At 39.4% G+C, this 21,518-nt stretch overlaps 1 protein-coding gene across 3 annotated transcripts; it reads left to right on the top strand.

Moving 5' to 3' along the window:
* Positions 1–14: 14 nt before the first annotated feature.
* On the top strand, positions 15–20,359 carry TATDN3 (TatD DNase domain containing 3). Of its 3 annotated transcripts, XR_002893364.3 has the most exons (11): positions 15–129; positions 1,794–1,826; positions 2,750–2,823; positions 3,040–3,124; positions 7,576–7,638; positions 8,556–8,665; positions 8,830–8,885; positions 10,195–10,307; positions 12,151–12,231; positions 15,378–15,820; positions 17,201–20,359. XR_002893364.3 is itself a non-coding variant. In XM_007109763.3 (10 exons), exons 1-10 carry the CDS (start codon positions 64–66, stop codon positions 15,519–15,521), a joined length of 822 nt encoding a protein of 273 aa, XP_007109825.1. In that variant the 5' UTR covers positions 15–63; the 3' UTR covers positions 15,522–16,189. The 3 variants fall into 3 exon arrangements, 2 of the variants coding, with proteins under 2 accessions (XP_007109825.1, XP_007109824.1); XM_007109763.3 differs by lacking the exon at positions 17,201–20,359 and having other exon boundaries at positions 12,154–12,231; positions 15,378–16,189; XM_007109762.3 differs by lacking the exon at positions 17,201–20,359 and having other exon boundaries at positions 15,378–16,189.
* The last annotated feature ends 1,159 nt before the right edge of the window (positions 20,360–21,518 follow it).

Here is a 21,518-nt window from a genome sequence, read left to right as displayed (position 1 = left end):
CCGCAGCAGCAGTGTTCCGCCTGAGGCTCCGCGGGCAAGTCGAGGGATTGCCTGGCTGCGGCGATGGAAGCGGTGGGCGTACGGCTGGTGGACTGTCACTGCCACATCTCCGCCCCGGACTTTGACCGCGTATGTGAGGGCGAGGTCGGGCCCGTGGGAGCAGGGAGGCCCCCATCCTTTCTCTTCAGGCTATCCTTGTTCTCCTCCCTTAGGGCGAAGCCCCAAATCCTCCCAGGCCCCCGTCAGTGGTCCTGTGCGACTTGCTCCTTACTCCCTATTTAATCTCACACTGATTTTTCTTTCTCATCCCGAATATCCATATCCTCTATCTCCACTTGGCTTTTATTTGCTGTTACTGGCTACTGGAGTCCTTCCCCCTACCCCGCCTTGGCCCGGCTGTTTATCCTACCAGCCTCTCAGCTCCGGGCAGAGAATCCACTTTCCCCAGGACGCCGTCCGCGAAACTCGGGCTCACTCCCGCACGCCGCGTGCTCCAGTTCTACAGGGGAGCGAAGCAAACAAAAACCAGCGCGTGCGCACACACACGTAATTGCAAAGTGTTTTACCCGCTACGTTGGAAACTAGAGGCTAATAATAAAGAAGAGCGGGGTCTATTTTAGGGGAAAAAACCTCTCAAGAGGTGAAGCTTAAATTGGTGCTGGAAAGACAAAGCGGTGAGTGCATGGTGGTGAGGAAGGCAGGCGGCTTGCAGGCCTCCAGACAAGACAGAATTTGGACGTTCAAGCTACCGAAAGGCTGGGTGGATCCTCATGAGCTGAGAAGAGAGACGCGTAAAACAAGACCGAAGAGGTTTGCAGAGGATCAGTGAGTCAGGAGTTCGCATTTCACTAGAAGCACAATGGGGATCCGGTAAAGGGCTTTGCTTTTTAAGGAGAGAGACAAGATCTGATAATCCATTTAAAAACCATTTTGCTGATGTGTGGCTAATGGACCGAGGAGAACAAGAATGGAAGCTCGAAGACCAGCTTGGAAGCTTTTGCAGTATTTAGACTAAAGATAGTGATTGCAGGGGAGTTTGAGAGAAGCAAATGGATTCAAGGTATATTTTAGAGATAGAATCTGTCGTACATGCTGAGAGTAATTGATGTGGAAAGAGAGGGAAAGGGAGAACTGAGGATGCTGTAGAGAGGTGGTGGTGCTGAGATGAGGGAAAACTGAAAGAATAGGTTTGTTGAGGAGAAAATAGTTATGTTCCGCACGTGTTGAAACCTAATATCCATTCCAAGTGGAGATGTCATATGGTCATTTTAAAATGTGAATCTTGGGTTCAGGAGAGAGTTATAGGCTGGAGATAAAAACTGGGGGCTCATTAGCATAATGAGCATAGTAATGAGAGGACTTAAGGTGAGTCAGAGAGAGAAGCATAGGGTTCTGAAATCAGATAGAGAAGAGAGAGCCAGTCAAGGAGACTGAAAAGTAGCAGCCAGCTAGAGAGGAGTATTTGCAGAAGCCAAGAGTGGAAAATATTTCAAAAAGGAAGGAGTGGACAAGTGAGGAGTTTCTAATGCTGCTGAGGGGTAGAGTAGGAGGACAGAGAGGTGTCCTTTATATTTGACAATAACAGTTTCTGTTTTCGTAGAGTGGAAACAGAAGCCACATTTTACTGAGAGAGTAAATGGGAGGTAGGGTCAGCGTAGGCTCTTCACATTCCACCACCCTGTTCCTTGCCATCATTGTCATTCTTTATGGTGCCTCAACTACATTGATATACACAGCCAAAGGACGCTTACTTATCCATCTAAAATGATTGTGATTACTTATGTTTATTTTAGGATCTGGATGATGTGTTGGAGAAAGCCAAGAAGGTAAGCCAGTACCTATAATTGCCCTTTTTTGGTTGTTTTTATTTTCCTCCCAATTTTTATCTAAAACAGCTTGAAATTTAGTTATACTATGTTGTTGTTACTTCAATAATAATAAGTTAATAATAAACAGCATTTATTGTTTACTATGTGCCAGGCACTGAGCTAAGCCCATCCTGTACATTATCTCTTTTAATGTTTCACAGCAAGCTTCTGAGGAAGCTACTATTTGATAGCCAACCATTACCCATTTTATAGATGAGGAAACTAAGGCCTAGAGATTAACTTGTCCAAAGACACACCACTAGTAAGTGATGTAGACAAAATAGTCTGAATCCAAAACACATTCCCACAGCCACCATGCTTACCAGCAGTATGGAACAAATTGGTCCATCTTTCAGTTCTTGAATTAACGTTATTCTGGAGATCTTGGAGAAATTATAAAAGTTTTCTGAAACAGTTTGATTTGTGTGGGAAAAAAATTATTAATCTTTGGAAGTGTTTATGAAGCTAGCATTTTGTGGTCTTCCCCAAAAGTGATAGTCAGAAATGGTTGCCATTTTTACATATAGCCATCTTTCACTGTGGCAGCTTAATTAGGAGTATGGGGTTTGGAGTTACACAGGGCTAGTGATCTTGGGCAAGTTATTTGACTCCATCCAAAACTCTGTCTCTTGATCCATACAGTGGATTACAGCAATGCCTGTGTCATAGGAGTATATAGATAAAATGGGGGGTAATATTTATATTCACTGAACGTAATGCCTGAAACATAGTAACTACTCAGTGATAGCTATTATGATTATATTGATGGAGTGTGAGTGAGCAAGGATAACTAAAAGCACAGAAAACTTTAAATTTTTATTTAATTATATTGGATGTATATTGTTTGAGACTCTTAACTATTCTCTTCATTTTTGTTGCAGGCCAATGTTATGGCTCTTGTGGTGGTTGCTGAACATTCAGGAGAATTTGAAAAGATTATGCAGCTTTCAGAAAGGTGTTACTTCTCATTAAGAATTAGAAAGAGTTGCTAATAAGGATGCAGTTATGATGTCATATTTATAATATCAAAGATCATCAATTTTTAAAGAGAATGAGAAGAAAAACAATCACATTAACATAGCCCTAAAAAAATTCTTTCCTACTTGTTCTTCAGAGTACCTTTGTCTCCTAGTCTAATATTCTGCTTTCTTAATTCGTTCTACATTTTTAGGTATAATGGATTTGTCCTGCCATGCTTGGGTGTTCACCCAGTTCAGGGAGTTTCACCAAAAGACCAAAGAAGTGTCACGTTAAAGGTAACAGTCTTATAAAACAAGAACCATAAAAAATCATAACTTTTTTTTTTTTTTCCTTCGGTACGCAGGCCTCTCACTGCCGTGGCCCCTCCCGTCGCGGAGCACAGGCTCCGGACGCGCAGGCCCAGCGGCCACGGCTCACGGGCCCAGCCGCTCCGCGGCATGCGGGATACTCCCGGACCGGGGCACGAACCCGTGTCCCCTGCATTGGCAGGCGGACTCTCAACCACTGCGCCACCAGGGAAGCCCCATAACATCTTTTGACTCAGTACTCCTCCTCTTTCAAATTACTATTATAAGGCAATAATCTAAAAGAAAGAAATTCTATCTTCTTTCACAAAGATGTTTGTTACAGCAGTTACTTGAAATAGGGAAAAAGTGGAAACAGCCTAGAGGTTAGGAAATAAATAACTAGTTAACTGATACAGTGTTAAATATAATGCTACAATGTTAAATATAACTATAGAAAGTATGGACTATAAAGTTTATGTAGCAACATGGAAAATGTTTACAGTATAGTGTAGGGAGACAAGCAGGATACCAAATGGTTTATTCACTGTGACATCCATGTAAAAATATATTCTATAATGAAAAGACTAGAGAGAAAAGTACAGAAATTATACTCGTTGTGATGGTCTGGTAGAGTTATAAGCACCTTGTTTTCATATTTTTTATCATGTTGTCATATTGCTTTGGCAAAAAATGTGATAAAATATCCAGAAAAAGGAAGATACAAATTCATAGATGCGGTACTGTAAGGGAACAGCTGAGTTCAAGTACATAGTGTCTTCTTTGAGCATTGAACTATCCCTATAGGAGTGCTCTTGATCTGTTAAACTGCATTACTTTTATACCCTCTCTAAAAAAATTCCTACCCACAAGATCTCACTGACTCACAGTAGTCAATATGTCTTATATTTCAGACTTGTCTCCTGACTCAGCATCAGGGAGATGCACAGTTTCCTGAGTGCTTTATTACATAATGAGATTGAAAGCCCCATGTTGAAGAAGTAAAGACTTTTTATTATCTATGAATAAATTAAGATATGAAGACTATCATTTTTTATAATAATAAACTGTATTCCTACATTGGGATACCCAAGGTAGTTCTACTTATTTTGAAACAAAATTACTTTTAATTCACTTCAGGTAAAAATAAATACTTATCCTGTAGATTTCCTGAGTTGTTGATATGATAAAATTAGCTAAATTGCCAGAGAGTTGCAATTCCCAAAATGTTGGGGATGATAGCAAGACAGTATTTCTTTCATTTATGTAGAGATTTATACTAATAGTCCTTCATTTCAGTAGTCAGTCAACAAGTGTTTAGTGAGCATGTACCATATTTCAAACACTGTTCTAAGTACTATAGAGTAAAATCCCTCTCACAGAAGCCAGATTCTGGATTGGGGAAGACAGTCAACAATTAGATACATGAACTAAGTGCTTCAAAGGCAGTGAAACAAGATTATGTGATGGCGATTGTGGATGCTGCTTTTTAGATTGTGTAGTCAAGGAAGGCCTCTCTGAGGAGGTGACGTTTGAACTGCAACCTGAATGCAGTTGGCCATGCAAAGAGAGGGCTCAGAGTGTTGAAGGCAAAGGAAACAATGAAGCACAGAGGTCCTAAGGTAGTTACAAGTTTGATGTGGTCAAGAAATAGAAAGAGGACTGATGTGACTAGATGGAAGAGGAAGGAATAGTGAGGTCAGGGGGATTGGGCCTGACCTATCACCTCATCCCCAGTCACCTCATACAGGGCCTTGTTGGATTGTAGTTTACATCCGTGGGGGATTTAAAGTAAGGAGTGACAAGATGTGATTTCTGTTTTGAAAAGATAGCCTTGGCAATGGTGTGAAGAATCAATTTTGAAGAGGGCAAAAAAGGAAGAAGGGAGAATAGTTAAAAGACTGTTGCAATAGTCCATGTGAGAAACGATGGTGGATTGGACCAGAGTGGTAGCCGTGGAGATGAAGAGAAGTGAGTGGATTTGGCATATTCTTGGCATGAATGTAGAACTGATAGGACTATTTAACTTACAAAACGAAATAAAATACCAGCAATATACAGGTAACTCTAGATTCTCAAAGCAGACAGGAACTCAGCAAATCTCAAGATAGCCCGCTGGAAAAGACCAGAGTTAAGCAGTTTTGTTCCTAATGTGCTTGTAGTCCCCACAATAGTTTAGTTTTCCCATCGTGGTTCGATTACAAGCTCCTACCATGTGGTACAAAGGTAGGTATGTACAATAGTAAGTATTCATTAAATTACCTTGGTTTATAAAATGAAAATTGCCTAGCATCACACAAATCTTTCAGCATATTCAATACATAGTATTGCCAGGCAGAATTTAAGCTCCTGGGATACCCTGGGGAATCACAATTCACTGTCTACAAGCTACTGCCCCCTCCAGGCAGGGCATGTGCTGTCCAGTTGGCTCCTGTCCCTACTTAACCCACTTCACTCATTTCGGTTACACGCCTGACCCCTGTTCTAAAGGTTCTGAAGACTAAACATTTTCTTTAATAAAAAAATCAATTCTAATTATTTTAAATCATTCAGAATAAATCTCTCCTCCCTCCCCTTTGCCCTTCTTTCTTCCATCCTTTCCTTCTCTCTCCTTTCTTCTTTCAATAGTATAGTGGAAACAGCATGGGCTTTGAAGTCAGAGAGACTTGGCCTACTGGCTTCTGTGATCTGTGGCACTTAACTTTGCCAAGTCTCAATTTCCTCATTTGTAAATCGTGAATAATTATTTAGTGTAGTATTCCCAGTTATAGGGTATAGAGGTATAGGATATTTTAAAACCCCACAATAGAACCATTAGCTGTTAAAGAACTTGAGACTTTATGGAGGAAGTGGGAATAGAACTGAAGTCAGTTTTAGACCTATGAATGTCCTTATAAATATTTTTACATCTATTAAAATGATAAAGACCACACATATATTTATACATATTGAATTGTGATATGAATTATATTAATTTCTATTTACTATACCTGACTTGCCAGAAACTTCCAAAACATTTCATGAGTAATTGGAACAGTCTCATTGTAAATTTATTTTGCTTCTTTTTATAGATAATACATATTCCAAGAAGCATTTTTTCTCTGTATCTGATCTTCATCCAGATGTGTAATTTCTTTCTGACTGAAGACTTTCTAAGTGTCAAACATTTCCTGAGTAATCTCTCCAACTTCTCCAGTCCCTTTGAGGTCCCACAGACACACAGTAGTTTGGATGTTTGATATGGAAAATCTTTGCCTGACACTTTGACCTACTCAGCTATTGCCAGACATCTTCTCTGGTATTTAGGGTTATATACTCTTAGCTCTACATGACAATATTAATTCTTCTTAAATGAGTCTACTGGAATGTCTGAGGCCTTGATTTACCCTTCCTCATCTTCTTTTCTCTCTCTTGAGGTATAATTATAAAATCTCTTCTTCCTCTACCATATGGTTTACCTCCCTTTTCTTAATTCTCCCTTGTTCTGATTATCCTCACTAGAAGTACCTTGAATTTATATATTCTGAGACTAAAATCCTCAAAGTAGTTTAAAATATCTAGAAGCAAATTTTCCATGTATTTGTCTTTCCCTTGTCTTAAAGAGATCCCTCACAGGGGGAATTCTCTTTAAGTGGAAATAGTAATATCATGGAAACTAACAGTACACAGTTACTTCAGTAGTTGGCAAACAACATATTTGTGATATTTAGTATGTATATTGTTGAACCTTTAGGACAAAAATAGGCTACACAGGACTATAAAGACAAAAGAAATTAGTGAAAATAGTACAAAGGATGTATGGGATTATCCACCTGGTGGCTTTCTTCTCTCTTGCTCAGCTATTTCAGGAAATCCAGTTCACTCCTCCTAAATGCCAGGAAATGCCTCCTAAACAGAAGGAAGGGTTTAAGTGGGAATCTTCCTAAGAAGTCATGTTCTTGGGACTTCCCTAGTGGTCCAGTGGCTAAGACTCTGCGCTCCCAATGCAGGAGGGCTAGGTTCAATCCCTGGTCAGGGAACTAGATCCCACATGCCACAGCTAAGAGTTCGCCTGCCGCAACTAAAGATTCCGCATGCCACAACTAAAAGATCCTACATGCCCCACTGGACATCCCGTACGCAGCAGCGAAGATCCTGTATGCCGCAACTATGACCTGGCGCAGCCAAATGATAAATAAATAAATAAATAAATATTTTTTTAAAAAGGAAGTCATGTTCTTGTAACATAAATGGATGTGGGATGTTTGCACTCAAATTTCCTGACAGAACTACTCACCATTATAGAAGGATTACATTATAAGTTCCTCAACTGGTTAAAGGTATTGACTATGTAAAGGACCCAGTATAGCATAGTGCCTGGCATATAATAGGTGTTTATACAAAGCCTATAAAATTCCCTTCTCCTTCTATTTTAATAAATTTACTTTTTTTTTCCATCCCAGGATTTGGATGTAGCTTTGCCCATTATCGAGTATTATAAGGATCGATTGTTGGCAATTGGAGAGGTAAATACCCACTAGCTGATAAAATTATTTCTAATCCAGACTTTCATGTGATAGATGAAAATAGTCCTTAATTTAGTATTGGTGATTATAACAGACTTGGATAATTATGTTCACCCTGTTCAGCTGAATAATAATTTGTCAGTACTTCCTCAATAAGCAAAAGTGCTTAGGGATAAAACAATAGAAGCCTCCCCATGGGCTTATGTTAATGAAAGAAAACTATTACCATTTCAATATACTTTCCTCTTTTTTTCCTTTTGCGTACGTAGGGTTATCTCTCTGGTTAGTTAAAATAGCATATACAAGCATACTTTAAATAGGTTAGAGTTTATAATTAAAGAACATTTTTTATTAAATAATTTACAGTTGTGAAACATCTTATCACTTGGTAATTCCACTTATAATTAAAGATAAAGGATAAGAATAGCACTTACATTCAGAATCTAGGTTATCACGATGCATGCCAGAATAGGATCAAGGGAAGCAGTCATTTATAATCTTCACTGTCCAGTGTGGTTACCACATGCAGCTGTTGAGCACTTGAAATGTGACTGGCCCAAACTGAGATGTGCTATCAGGATAACATGCACTGAGGATTTCAAAGGCTCAGTACCTCAAAAAAAGAATGTAAAAGAACTCAATAATTTTTTTTATTGATTATGTGTTGATATAATAATATGACTATATGATAATATTGATAATATTTTAGATATAGTGGATTAAATATATTATTAAAATTAATTTCACCTGTTTCTTGTTAGTGTTTTTAATGTAGCTACTGGAAACTGTAAGGTTGTGTATGTGGCTTATGTGTGTGGCTCCCATTATATTTCTCTTGGACTGTACTGCTCCATAATATGTCTTTTGGGATTCATTAAACCATAAACATGTAATTCTGTTTTATTTTTCTGTTATAGGTTGGACTAGATTTCTCCCCCAGAATTGCTGGCACTGATGAACAGAAGGAAGAGCAAAGACAAGTCCTAATCAGACAGGTCCAATTAGCCAAAAGGCTAAATTTGCCTTTGTAGGTTAATTATCATCTTTCTATATTAATAGTTGCAGAGCAAATTAAGGAATGATTCTCCTGAAATTGAGCTCTACTTTTCTTTTTCTCTGAATTGCTTTAATATAACAAAAATAATAATTTCATATTAAGTACTCAAAAGGAATTTTTTTGTTGTTTACCAGAAATGTTCACTCACGTTCAGCTGGAAGACCCACCATCAGCCTCTTAAATGAGCAAGGTATTTAGGTTCCTGAGAAAAATGTGCCTAATGTTTAAGTTTGACAATTCCAGTCCATATTCTCAATAGAACAAGCCATGCTTTACTTGATTTCTTAAAGGGAAGGGAATGGGTCAAGGGTAGAGATGGAAATCAACTAAGATGGTTTTGCAAGTCAGCCTACTATTTACAAGGTTTTCAGTGTGATTATGATGTTTATCAGGCCAGGATAAAGCAAATGAAAAATTGGATCAAGTAATTTTAATGCCTTAATTTGAAAATTAGCAGCTCCAACATTTTAATCAGCTTATGTGAGAGAGGAAAAAACAAAGCAAAGAAGGGTGATTACACTGAGTTACTGTTTTGCATGTTTTATGGCTGCTGCTTTAGAAAATGGTATTATACAGATTGTGGCCATCTTATATAAAATGCACTGTCATCTTCACCAGTTGTTCCTAAAGAAAAAATACTTCTCATAGGATTACTTTTCAGATTTTTAAAGTGCTGTCCACGGTAAGAAATATACTTTATTTTGGAACTCGATATATACCCATACATACTGTTTTTGGCACTGACTGTATTTTGAAACTCAGTATATACACATACAGAAAACTGACAAAAGTTTAAGAAGCAGTACATCTGTATGTATGTGTGTATAGATATGTGTGTGTGCGTGTCTTTATGCACACAAATATATAAGCACACACTGGCCAGTCGTGACCCACTAATTTGATTTCATAACTAACGGTAGTAACCCACTAAATGTCCCACCTACCAACAGTATCAAATAGTGAAGTAAACATAATTGCCTACAACTAGAAAGCGCTGTATTTCTCAGTGGTGGGTACTGAATCCCCCTGGATTCACCGAGAACATGATTTTTGTGCAGGCTGAGCAGCCATCCTTTAAGAACTGGAGATGGTTTTTGTGAGACTAACTCTGAGTGTTGAATTTGTGAGTCATTTATTTCCTCATTTCTTCTTTCACTAGCATCCTTCTTAAGGACAATTTGCTTAAAAACCTATTAGAAAAAAAAAACGTATTAGGAACAATAATTTGACAGTTCAGAAACTTTTGGAGAAGGTTTGATGGTATAGGAAGTTTAAATAATTGCTCATTTGTATTTATTAATTTTATTTTGAAGATTAAGAATTTACTATATTTTTATTCTACTAGTTAAACACTATATGTTTATATACTCTTTAGAAATCATAGAACCTTATAGTGACAGACATTTACTTAAAATCTGTGTTGTTCAATTTGATTAGTGGGAAAACCTCCTCATTAAGGAAATAAAATGGAACTGTGATTTATCTTTAATTTTTGAGAGGTGCTGACAAAGTGTTGCTGCATGCATTTGATGGTCGGCCATCTGTAGCCATGGAAGGAGTAAAAGCTGGGTACTTCTTCTCAATTCCTCCTTCTATCATAAGAAGTGGACAGGTAAATTCTTTCATTAAACCTCATTTTATACTTTGTGAAATATACTTTAAAATATGAGCTTTTATTATATACTTGTGATGCTATTCTGGTTTCATTGCAAAAATTAATCTTAGGTCCCTACCTCATATAAAGAGTAACTCAGGGCTTCCCTGGTGGCGCAGTGGTTGAGAATCCGCCTGCCGATGCAGGGGACGCGGGTTTGTGCCCCAGTCCGGGAAGATCCCACATGCCGTGGAGCGGCTGGGCCCGTGAGCCATGGCCACTGAGTCTGTGCGTCCAGAGCCTGTGCTCCGCAACGGGAGAGGCCACAATGGTGAGAGGCCTGCGTACCGTGAAAAAAAAAAAAAAAAAAAGAGTAACTCAAAAGTATATCAAAGACCTAAGTATAAGAGCTAAAATTATAAAACTCTTAGAAGAAAACAGATCTAAATCTTTGTGACCTTGGATCAGGCAGTGGTTTCTTAGCTATGACACCAAAGGCACAAGCAACCAAAGAAAAAATAGATAAATTGGATATCATCAAAATAAACTTCCACTCACAAAAAACATAAACTCCCACTCACAAAAAATTGGACAGCTCATACTCAAAAGACCTGAACTTCTGATAGCTTTCAGAAAAGGGATTTTAAAGGCAGTGTGAGAGGGAGGAGGCTGCAGGGTATGTGAGCAGCTTGTGCTCAGTTCTCGAATTGGTTGGCATCAAGGTGAAGTTTTGATCATCATCAGTCTTCTGGTTTCAGCTGGTCTGGGGTCTACATGCTTGAGGTCAGCAGTTTCCATCTGGTGGGGGTCTGCTTCCTATAACAACAGCTTAGGAGTGTGTGTCAGGCCTCTATGTGTAACTTTCAGGGAACTGGGAATTTGGTGACTCTGCTACGTGGCAAATTCATAGTCTAAGTTGTTACCAGTTTTCCGACCCAACAGCTATTCATTGCTCCTACATCTTCACATTTCCTAATCACTAATTCTTGAACCAGCCTTTTGAGACCCAGGGGAGGCCTGGGAGACTTGAAGCGAAAGCAATTTACTTCAAAATACAGGGACACTGGGCCTTATATACAGTTTCAGGTGGAAAGTTCTAGAAATATCAGGTCATGTTAATTGCTAGTCCATGATTACTTTTATTTTTCCTATTTTTATCATTTGTGGAGAAATTTCTTATTTATTTGTTTTTATTTTTTAAAATTTATTTATTTATCTTTGGCTGTGTTGTGTTGGGTCTTCATTGCTGCACGCGGGTTTTCTCTAGTTGAGGGGAGCAGGGGCTACTCTTCATTGTGGTGCACGGACTTTTCATTGGGTGGCTTCTCTTGTTGCAGAGCACGGGCTCTAGGTACTCAGGCTTCAGTAGTTGTGGCAGTTGGGCTCAGTAGTTGTGGCTCATGGGCTCTAGAGTGCAGGCTTAGTAGTTGTGGCTCATGGGCTTAGTTGCTCCATGGCATGTGGGATCTTCCCGGACCAGGGCTCGAACCCGTGTCCCCTGCATTGGCAGGTGGATTCTTAACCACTATGCCACCAGGGAGGTCACTCTTCCTTGGATCTTTCAGTAAGCATATGATATCAGATGTTTGGGTTCTTGCTGGATGTTACCTCATTTTTTGCTCTTGGTTACTACTCTTTGGGTTCCTAGCGGCTTCGGATAATTTTTGGCAAAGAATGTTTCTTCTTAAATCTAACCATTAATGTAGAATGATGAGAACATAGTGAACATTTATTAATTGAATATTAAAGTATGAATTTTAGATTCTTGCAGAGTAGTATGCATTGACATGTGGGTTTAATGCTCCTTATTTAATCTTTACTTCTCATGTTTTAAACTTACTATCTTTCTCTTTTCTTTAAGAAGCAGAAACTTGTGAAACAGTTGCCTTTAACTTCGATTTGCTTGGAAACAGATTCACCTGCACTAGGGCCAGAAAAAAAGGTAAATGATTTTCTAATTTCTACATTATTTAGATTGTATCTCTTATTTGAACTATTTTCAGTTTAGCTGTGTTTCTCATTCCAGTGTAAATACAATGGGATCCTACTTTAATGCTAGGTTGAAAGGTTATATTGACTTAATTTCAAGTCTTTTGTAAATATGACTGTTGTGCTACAAAGAATATTATTTGATATGGGTCATGTCCTAATTTATGTAATATTGAAATCCAAACCAGTATAGTAAAAAGCTTAGTGTCTAGAGTGAGAAAGGCCTGGATTCAAATCCTGTGTCTGATACCCACTAGCTGTGTAACTTTGGGCAAATTCCTTAATCTCTCTGAAACTGTTTCTACATTTATAAAATGTGGGCAAAATAATAGTAAAATACTTTGAAATATTACAGTGGGGATTAAATGAAGTAATGTATATGAAAGTGCCTAGTGTGTCTGGTATATAGTAGATGCTCAATAAATGTTTTTCTTCTTTTAATTAGCATGTTAAAAATAAGCCTCAATTTCTTTCAGTACAAGGATGTATTGATATAGTCATAGATTTATTTATGTGATCTTTGCTGTGCATTTTGTTATTGTAGGCCACAAAGAATCATATTTTGAATATTGCTACTATTATAAATTATAATTATCTGAAAGGAAGACAGTAGTGCCTCTTACAATCACCTACCACTGTGTAGCTTACTAAGTGCCCCTGACTGCCCATCAGAGCTGTCTCCATGCCTCCCAGATTCAGAGGACTGGCACTTGAGAATAAGAGGTTTGGGAGCAGTAGTGATGTAATTGTTAATAAACTATGATTATTTGTAATTACATTATGATTATTTTGCTAATTAATGTCCAATTAGTTACATAATTTTATAAATCAGCTCTTATAAGAATATAGAAGAGGAATGAGAAAATAGAGGATTATAACCACATTTATTTTCTTGTTTGAGTGTAGGACAGAATGGTACAAAATTGCCTTCCTGGTTAGTGTGAAATAGGATGAAAAAGACCTAGCTTTTTCACCCTAAACAGAAATGAATTTCAGATGCTCTTCTAACTCAGTTTTATGTTTGTATTTAGATGATTTGATAAAAATTGTGGGTTTCTGGCATAGTGCCTTGCACATAGTAGGTACTCAAAAACATTTATTGAATAAATGAATTTTAAAACTGAGGAATTCCCTGGTGGTCCAGTGATTAGAAATCTGCACTTCCACTGCAGGGGGAACGGGTTCAATCCCTGGTCAGGCAACTAAGATCCTGCATGCCTCACAGCGTGGCCAAAAAATAAAAATAAAAAAAATAAAACTGAATATGCTTTTTGTTAAGTACAATGTGTTTGTTCTAGAAAAATAGAAAACACAGAAAATCATAAGAAAATAGAACCATCTACCACTGAAAGTTTACCACTATAGTATAGTGGTTAAAAGCATAAACTGTGATGTCAGCTTGCACAGGTTTAAACCTCAACTGGGCTACTTACTCGCTGTTTAGGATCCCTTCTTATCTGTGAAAAAGGGATGCTAATAATAATAGTACCTATCTCACAGAGTTTTGGTGGTTTTTTTTTGTTTTTTTTTTTTGCGGTACGTGGGCCTCTCACTGTTGTGGCCTCTCCCGTTGCGGAGCACAGGCTCCGGACACGCAGGCTCAGTGGCCATGGCTCACGGGCCCAGCCGCTCTCCAGCACGTGGGATCCTCCCGGACCGGGGCATGAACCCACGCCCCCTGCATTGGCAGGCGGACTCTCAACCACTGCGCCACCAGGGAAGCCCTCACAGAGTTATTTTGAGGATTAAATGAGAAATTCCATGAAAACCTTAGAACAAAACCTTGCCTATAACAAGCACTAAATAAATGAAAGTTCTTATGTCCTTCCACACTTCTTTATGTCCATATATGTACACATAGTATTTTTTTCATAAAAATAGGATTAGCCTTAACACATCATTTCATAACTTGCTTTTATGTGGTGAACACATGTAAATGTCAATAAATATACTTTTCCTCATCATGTTTAATAAGTATATAAATTTTAGTGTGTGAATGTGCCACAATATATTTAACTTGATACTGTCATTTAGGTTATTTGTTTCCAACACAGTACAGTTGACCCTTGAACAAGAAGTGCTTAGGGGTACCAACACCCTCCCCAGCCCCCAGCCCCACCCCATACCGTGGAAACTACATGTCTGTCCACCCTCCACATCTGCAGTTTTGCATCTGCAGATTCAGCCCTCATTTTTGTGGTTCTGCATTCACAGATTCAACCACGCTTGGATTGTGTAGTACTGTAGTATTTATTGAAAAAAAAATCCATGTATAAGTGGACCCACACAGTTCAAAACCATGTTTTTCAGGGGTCAACTATATTATAAACAATATGATGAATGTCCTTGAACCTAAATCTTGGTGCACATTTTTCATTGTTAGGTTACATTATCAAGGTTATTTTTTAACCTTAACAGTTATCTTATTCCTCTGAACATTATCATCCTGAGTAGATAACTTAATAATAACAACAATAATATATTTCATCAAATCTAAATGCCACTGATTGTAGATGTACCACTGTTTTGTGACCATTAAGGAAAAAAACACCATCAATTATACTTTCACATGCCACTGAATGTCAGTAAAATATATATCAATTTCAGAGATGTTAAGATAGGGGAGAAATGCATCTTAGAATCAGTGAAATATGACTACATAATCTATGTAGTCTTCCAGACACCATGGCATTACTTGAGTCAAACTGTAGCCTGTGAGGTGAAATGGCCAAGCTACAGAGCTTGACCTTTGCAAGCACTCACTTGAGGAACAAACCAAAGGACAGTTAATTCATCAGTCAGGCAGGTCACCAAGTGTCCACTTTATGCAGACTGCTTCATATGCTAGGTGCTGGGACCTCGACTGGTAATACCCCAGGACTCCTCAGGAGCAGGATAGACTTACAGTTAATGTTGTAGCCTTAGCTTTCAAGCTGAAGTTCAGAGCCTTTTCCTCAGCTTCGCCTCACCCCCATTAAAAAAAAAATAGAGCTCATCAGTTGTTTTTACCAACTCATTTTCATCTCTTTTATCTACAGTCTTCAAGGATTGCTTCCCTTGAGTGTCATGTTTGATTAATGTCTGCTTTGTCTGTCTCAGGTACGGAATGAGCCCCAAAACATTTCCATTTCAGCAGAATATATTGCCCAGGTGAAAGGGATCTCAGTGGAGGAAGTTATAGAAGTGACAACACAGAACACATTGAAACTGTTTCCCAAGCTTCAGTACCTGCTCCCGAAATAGCTTCAAAACAAAATCAACTGCAGAGGGCACTGTTTGAGAAAAATAAATGTTCTAATGAAGAGTCTGAAATGAAGAAGCCATTGTTTCGGGATTATAAATTTAGAGAAATATTTTTCTTAGAAGTAAAACTGGGCTTAGATCCTAAAACCCTGAGTTCTAATTCTACCTTGCACTGCTTTTCAATTAATGGAGTCCTAGCAGGAGATTGGGAAATACCACTGCTTCTTACTTTGCCCTGTTAAATAAAGAACCACCAAATGAACTGAAACCATTTCTTCTGGCAAGGGTAGCTCCCACAGGTAAGAAATAAGTGCTACTGTGATGGCATGGAATAGGCTAAAGTTTGATCCTTTACCACCTGTTTGACTTCCCACAGGATTTATCCAGTGAAAGGAGAGTGTCTAGTTTTTTATACTATCAGAAATCTTACCTTTTCTGGGTTTGCAAAATTGAATTTTTAATACTTTGAATTATCTCTCATTTTAAGAGAAAAATGTGCAAGATTTTTATATTGATCTTAGATTTTGACTTATAAAGCCTATGGTTCGTGCAATCACCATTAAATACCAAGCCCCACAGTTTAATTAATAAATTGGTTTTAAGTTCCAGTCTGAATTTTGTCACATGTTTAAAATGTACATAGCTCTATTAAAAATATATCTGACTTTTTTGCATGCAATTATATTTTTAAGTTTTAAAAATCTCTGGTATGTAAAGAGTCCAGTGGATGGTGGTGATAGTAGCACAACAATATGAATGTGCTTGAAGCCACTAAACTATACCCTTAAAAATTCTTGAGATGGTAAATTTTATGTTATGTGTACTTTACCACAATTTTTTAGAAAAAATCTTACGTGTAGGTTACAAGGTATTGCGATCCATACCAAAACATGAGTATTTAATTTTGTTAAATTACATAAGCAGCAAATACTGGAAAAAGTACCTGTAAGAGAAATAAGTTAACTTCCTAAAAAGCCAAGTGATTTTACATACTCTTCAATACTTTGAAATGAATTCATTTATAGAAGAATCAAAATTAGTTCTAGGGCAGATTGTCCAAATCAAACTAGACTATCGAAGCAGAATAGAACGCTTTATGAGATACTTAACCACTTATCAGCATCATGACAGATGAAATTCCCTCATTTAATAGGAGGTTACATTAAAACTAGACATCTGATCTCTCTTTCAACTCTATATTTCTTTTGCCTGTTTTCTACCTCCTTCAGCTCCCATTCCCTTTCTCAGACTCTCACCTTTAAATCTTTTAAGATCCAACTTAAATGACTTCACCCTATGCGATCACCCCAGCCAGACATGATCCTTGCCCTCTAAATTGCGTAGCCATTTTCTTCATTTATTCATCAGTTTCTTTCATTTTACACAAATAGTTATTTCTCCTCCTCTAGGTTACCCATTAATCTAGGTCCGTAGGCTACAGAGAGGAATAAGATACAGTTCTTGCCTTTAGTTCATAGTTTACTAAAGAAGATAGACAAGTGGACAAATTTCAAAGCAATGTGAGAAGTAATATAATAAAGGAAGAATGAAGTACTATGAAACCAGTCTGATGACATTATAACACATAACTCCTTTTTACTAGGGTTACTTTATGTTTTTCACCTCCAGAGATTGCAAACCTTTTGAGGACAAATACTTTTTTTGTTTTTGCATCTTAGAAAAAGACATCTTCTACATGTCTTGCAACAAGGTTTGCAATAGTGAATGGAGAAGGTCTCTGAGGAGGGGCCGGGATGGCAGAGTAGGAAGACCCTGAGCTCACCTCCTCTCATGGGCACACAAAATTACAACTATTTACAGAGTAACTGTTGATGAGAAAGACCAGAAGACCAGCAGAAAAGATCTTCTGCTACTAAAGAAGGAACAGCAACGAGACAGGTAGGAAGGATGGAGACATGGTATAGTCAAGACCCATATGCCCAGGTAGGTGACTCATGAATGGGAGGATGATTACAACTGCAGAGGTTTTTCTCCAGGAGTAAGGGGCCTGAGCCCCACATCAAGCTCCCCAGGCCCGGGTGTCCTACACCAAGAAGATGAGCCCCCAGAATGTTTGGCTTTGAAGGCCACGGGGGCTTACTTTCTGGAGACCCAGAGGGCTGCAGGAAATAGAGACTCCACCCTTAAAGGGCACACACAAAATCTCACACACTCCAGGACCCAGGGCAGAAGCAGTGATTTGAAAGGAGCCTGGGTCAGACCCACCTGCTGATCTTAGAGAGCCTCCCCAGGAGGCAGGAGGCACCTGGAGCTCACTCTGGGGACATAAATAATTGCAGCAGAAAATTTTCTGGAGCTGCTTCTACCACGTGGACACTGGTGCTGGCAAGTGCCATTTTGGAATCCTCCTTCAAGTTTATTAGCACCGGGATCTGGCCCTGCCCACAAGCCTGTCAGCACCAGTACTGGACACCTCAGCCCAAAGAACCAGCTGGGGGAAGATGCTGCCCCACCCACCAGCTGGCCTGCTGTCTTCAGACACGTTGAGCCCAAAGTCACCCTGGGACATGGCCCTGCCCACCAGTGCTAGGCTCTGGACCAGCCTCATCCACCAGTGGACATGCATCAGCCCCATGATCACCTGGGCTGCAGCCTGGGTCCCATCCACCTGCAGACCATCTTACCAACCCTGGGACCCCTAGGGCCTGCAGCCAGAGATCCTGGGACACAGCTCCGCCCAGCAGCAGGCCAGCGCTAGCCCCAAGGCCTGGCTTCCCCCACAAGCATGCAGACACCAGACCCAGGACCACTGCAGCCCCTTAGCCCAGCCCATGTCAGGACCCAGCCCACCCACCAGCAGGCCAACACCAGCTCTGTGACATCTTGGGCCCCTCATCCAGCAGCCCCAGGATCCAGCTTACCCACCAGCGGGCTGACACCAGCTCAGAGAGACCTTGCACCCCTCAGCCAACCACTCCAGGATGTAGCCCAACTCACCAGCAAGTCAGCACCAGCTTTGGGACACCCCAGAACCCACAACCAGCCATGTCAAGAACCAGCCTACCCACCAGGAGGCTGACACTAGATCTGGGAACCTCAGCCCCATAACCACCAATCCCAGAACCTAGCTCCACCCACCAGTGGGCCAGCACTAGCCCTGTGACCCCTGGGACTTGGCAGCAAGCACTTCATGACCTGGCCCTGCTAACCAGCACCTGGCAACCAACCAGACCAGGGCCCAGCTACACTACCAGACCTCCCACAGTGCTCAGCCTGCCACAACAGGAGGACCCACACAGCCCACATAGGGGGCACCCCTAGAGCATATAGCTCTGGTGACCAGAGGGGAGTGTGCTGCTGAGATACATAGGCTGTCTCCTATGAAAGGCCAATTCTCCAAAGTCAGGAAATGTAACCAATCTACCAAATACACAAATAAAAACAGCAAATTAGGCAAAATGAGATAACAGAGGAATATGTTCCAAACAGAGTAGCAAGATAAAACCCCAGAAGAACTAAGTGAAGTGGAGATAGGCAATATATCTGATAAATTGTTCAAGTTAATGATCGTAAAGATGTTCAAAGAACTCAGGAGGAGATTGTACAAACAGAATGAGAAGTTAGAAGTTTTTAACAAAGAGTTAGAAAATATAAAGAAGAACCAAACAGAGATGAAGGATACAATAACTAAAATGAAAAATGCACTAGAAGGAATCAACAGAAGATTAAATGATATGGAGGAATGAGTTAGCAAGCTGGAAAACAGAGTGGAAATCACTGATACTGAACAGAAAAAAGAATAAAAAGAAATGAGGACAGTTTAAAGAGACCTCTGGGACAACATCAGGCATACTAACATTCACATTATAGGGGTCCCAGAAGGAGAAGGGAGAGAACAAGAGCAAAGGTCATATTTGAAGACATAATAGCTAAAAAATTCCCTAACTTGAGAAAGGAAACAGACATCCAGGTCCAGGAAGCAGAGTCTCAAACAGGATCAACCCAAGGAGGACCACACTAAGACACATTGTAATTAAAATGACAAAAATTAAAGATAAAAAATATTAAAACCATCAAGGGAGGGACTTCCCTGGCTGTCCAGTGCTTAAGACTCCGTGCTTCCACTGCAGGGGGCCTGGGTTCAATCCCTGGTCGGGGATCTGATCCCTCATGCTGTGCGACACCTCTAAAAAAATGGAAGGGAGGGAGGGAGGGAAGGAGGAAGGAAGGAATCAGTGTTTGAAAAAAAAAACGCATCGAGGGAAAATCTACAAGTTACATACTACAAGGGAACTCCCATAAAGCTATCAGCTGACTTTTCAGCAGAAACTCTGCAGGCCAGAACAGAGTGGCATGATATATTCAAAACAATGAAAGGGAAAAACCTATAACCAAGAATACTCTACCTGGCAAGGCTTTCATTCAGATTTGATAGATTAAGTTTTGCAGACAAGCAAAAGTTGAAAGAGTTCAGCACCACCAAACCAGCTTTACAAGAAATGCTAAAGGGACTTCTCTAAATGAAAAAGAAAAGGCCACAGCTAGAAACGTGAAAGTTACAAAAGGAAAAAGCTCATTGGTAAAGGCAAATGCACAGTAAAGGTAGTAAATCAACCATGTATGAAAAGAGGTTAAAAGACAAAAGTAGTAAACTCATCTATAGCCTCAGTATTTAAAGGGTATACAAAACAAAAAAATACATGTCAAAAATAGTAAACATTGGGGGGAGTGGAGTAAAAATGCAGAGTTGTTAAAATGCAGTTGAACTTAAGAAATCAGCAACTTAAAACAGTCACATGTAGAGTCACATGTACATAAACCTCATGGTATCCACAAACCAAAAATCCATAATATACAAACAAAAAAGAGAATCCAAACATAACCCTAAAGATAGTCATCAAGTCACAAAGGAAGACAAGTACTGTATGATTTCACTTATATGTGGAATCTTAAAAAAAGAGAAATGAACAAACAAAAGAGAAACAATTATAGATACAGAGAACAAACAAGTGGTAGCCTGAGGGGAGGGGGTTGGGGGAGGAAAAATATAAGTTAGGGAGACTAAGAGGTGAAAACTTCCAATTGCAGAATAAATGAGTCACAGGTATGAGTTGTACAGTGTGGGGAATATAGTCAGTAACTATGTAGTATCTTTGTTTTGTGGCATATCATAACTAAACATCGTGGTGATCAGTTTGAAACGTATAGACATCACTGTGATGTGTAACGTAACAGGAACTAACATAGTGTTGTAGGTCAATTATACTTCAAAGACAAACTCATAGAAAAAGAGACCATATTTGTGGTTACCAGAGCTGGGTGTGCGAGGAGGGGGAAGTGGATGAAGGCAGTCAAACGGTAAAAACTTCCAGTTATAAGGTAAATAAGTGATGGAGATGCAATGTACAACATGATAAATATAATGAACACTGTTGTATGTTATACATGTTAGTTTTTTTTGTTTTTTGTTTTAACATCTTTATTGGAGTATAATTGCTTTGCAATGATGTGTTAGTTTCTGCCGTATAACAAAGTGAATCAACTATATGCATACATATATCCCCATATCTCCTCCCTCTTGCGTCTCCCTCCCACCCTCCCTATCCCACCCCTCTAGGTGGTCACAAAGCACCCAGCTGATCTGTCCTGGCTATTGTAAATAGAGTTGCAGTGAACATTTTGGTACATGACTCTTTTTGAATTATGGTTTTCTCAGGGTATATGCCCAGTAGTGGGATTGCTGGGTCGTATGGTACTTCTATTTTTAGTTTTTTAAGGAAATTCCATGCTGTTCTCCATAGTGGCTGTATCAATTTACATTCCCACCAACAGTGCAAGAGGGTTCCCTTTTCTCCACACCCTCTCCAGCATTTATTCTTTGTAGATTTTTTGATGATGGCCATTCTGAACTTCATGAGGTGATACCTCATTGTAGTTCTGATTTGCATTTCTCTAATGATCATTGATGTTGAGCATCCTTTCATGTGTTTGTTGGCAATCTTCTTTGGAGAAATGTCTATTTAGGTCTTCTGCCCA

Source organism: Physeter macrocephalus, chromosome 4, assembly GCF_002837175.3.
Source record: "Physeter macrocephalus isolate SW-GA chromosome 4, ASM283717v5, whole genome shotgun sequence".
NCBI lineage: Eukaryota > Metazoa > Chordata > Mammalia > Artiodactyla > Physeteridae > Physeter > Physeter macrocephalus.
Note: the sequence above shows the minus strand (reverse complement) of the source record. Positions and strands in the feature narration are given on the sequence as shown.

Excerpts from the sequence above, each read along its gene's own strand:
- TATDN3 (XM_007109762.3), top strand. The coding sequence starts at position 64 with ATGGAAGCGGTGGGCGTACGGCTGGTGGACTGTCACTGCCACATCTCC. Across the intron at positions 1,827-2,749 it reads TGTTGGAGAAAGCCAAGAAG|GCCAATGTTATGGCTCTTGT; the intron begins GTAAGCCAGTAC and ends TTTTTGTTGCAG. Across the intron at positions 3,125-7,575 it reads AAAGAAGTGTCACGTTAAAG|GATTTGGATGTAGCTTTGCC; the intron begins GTAACAGTCTTA and ends TTTCCATCCCAG.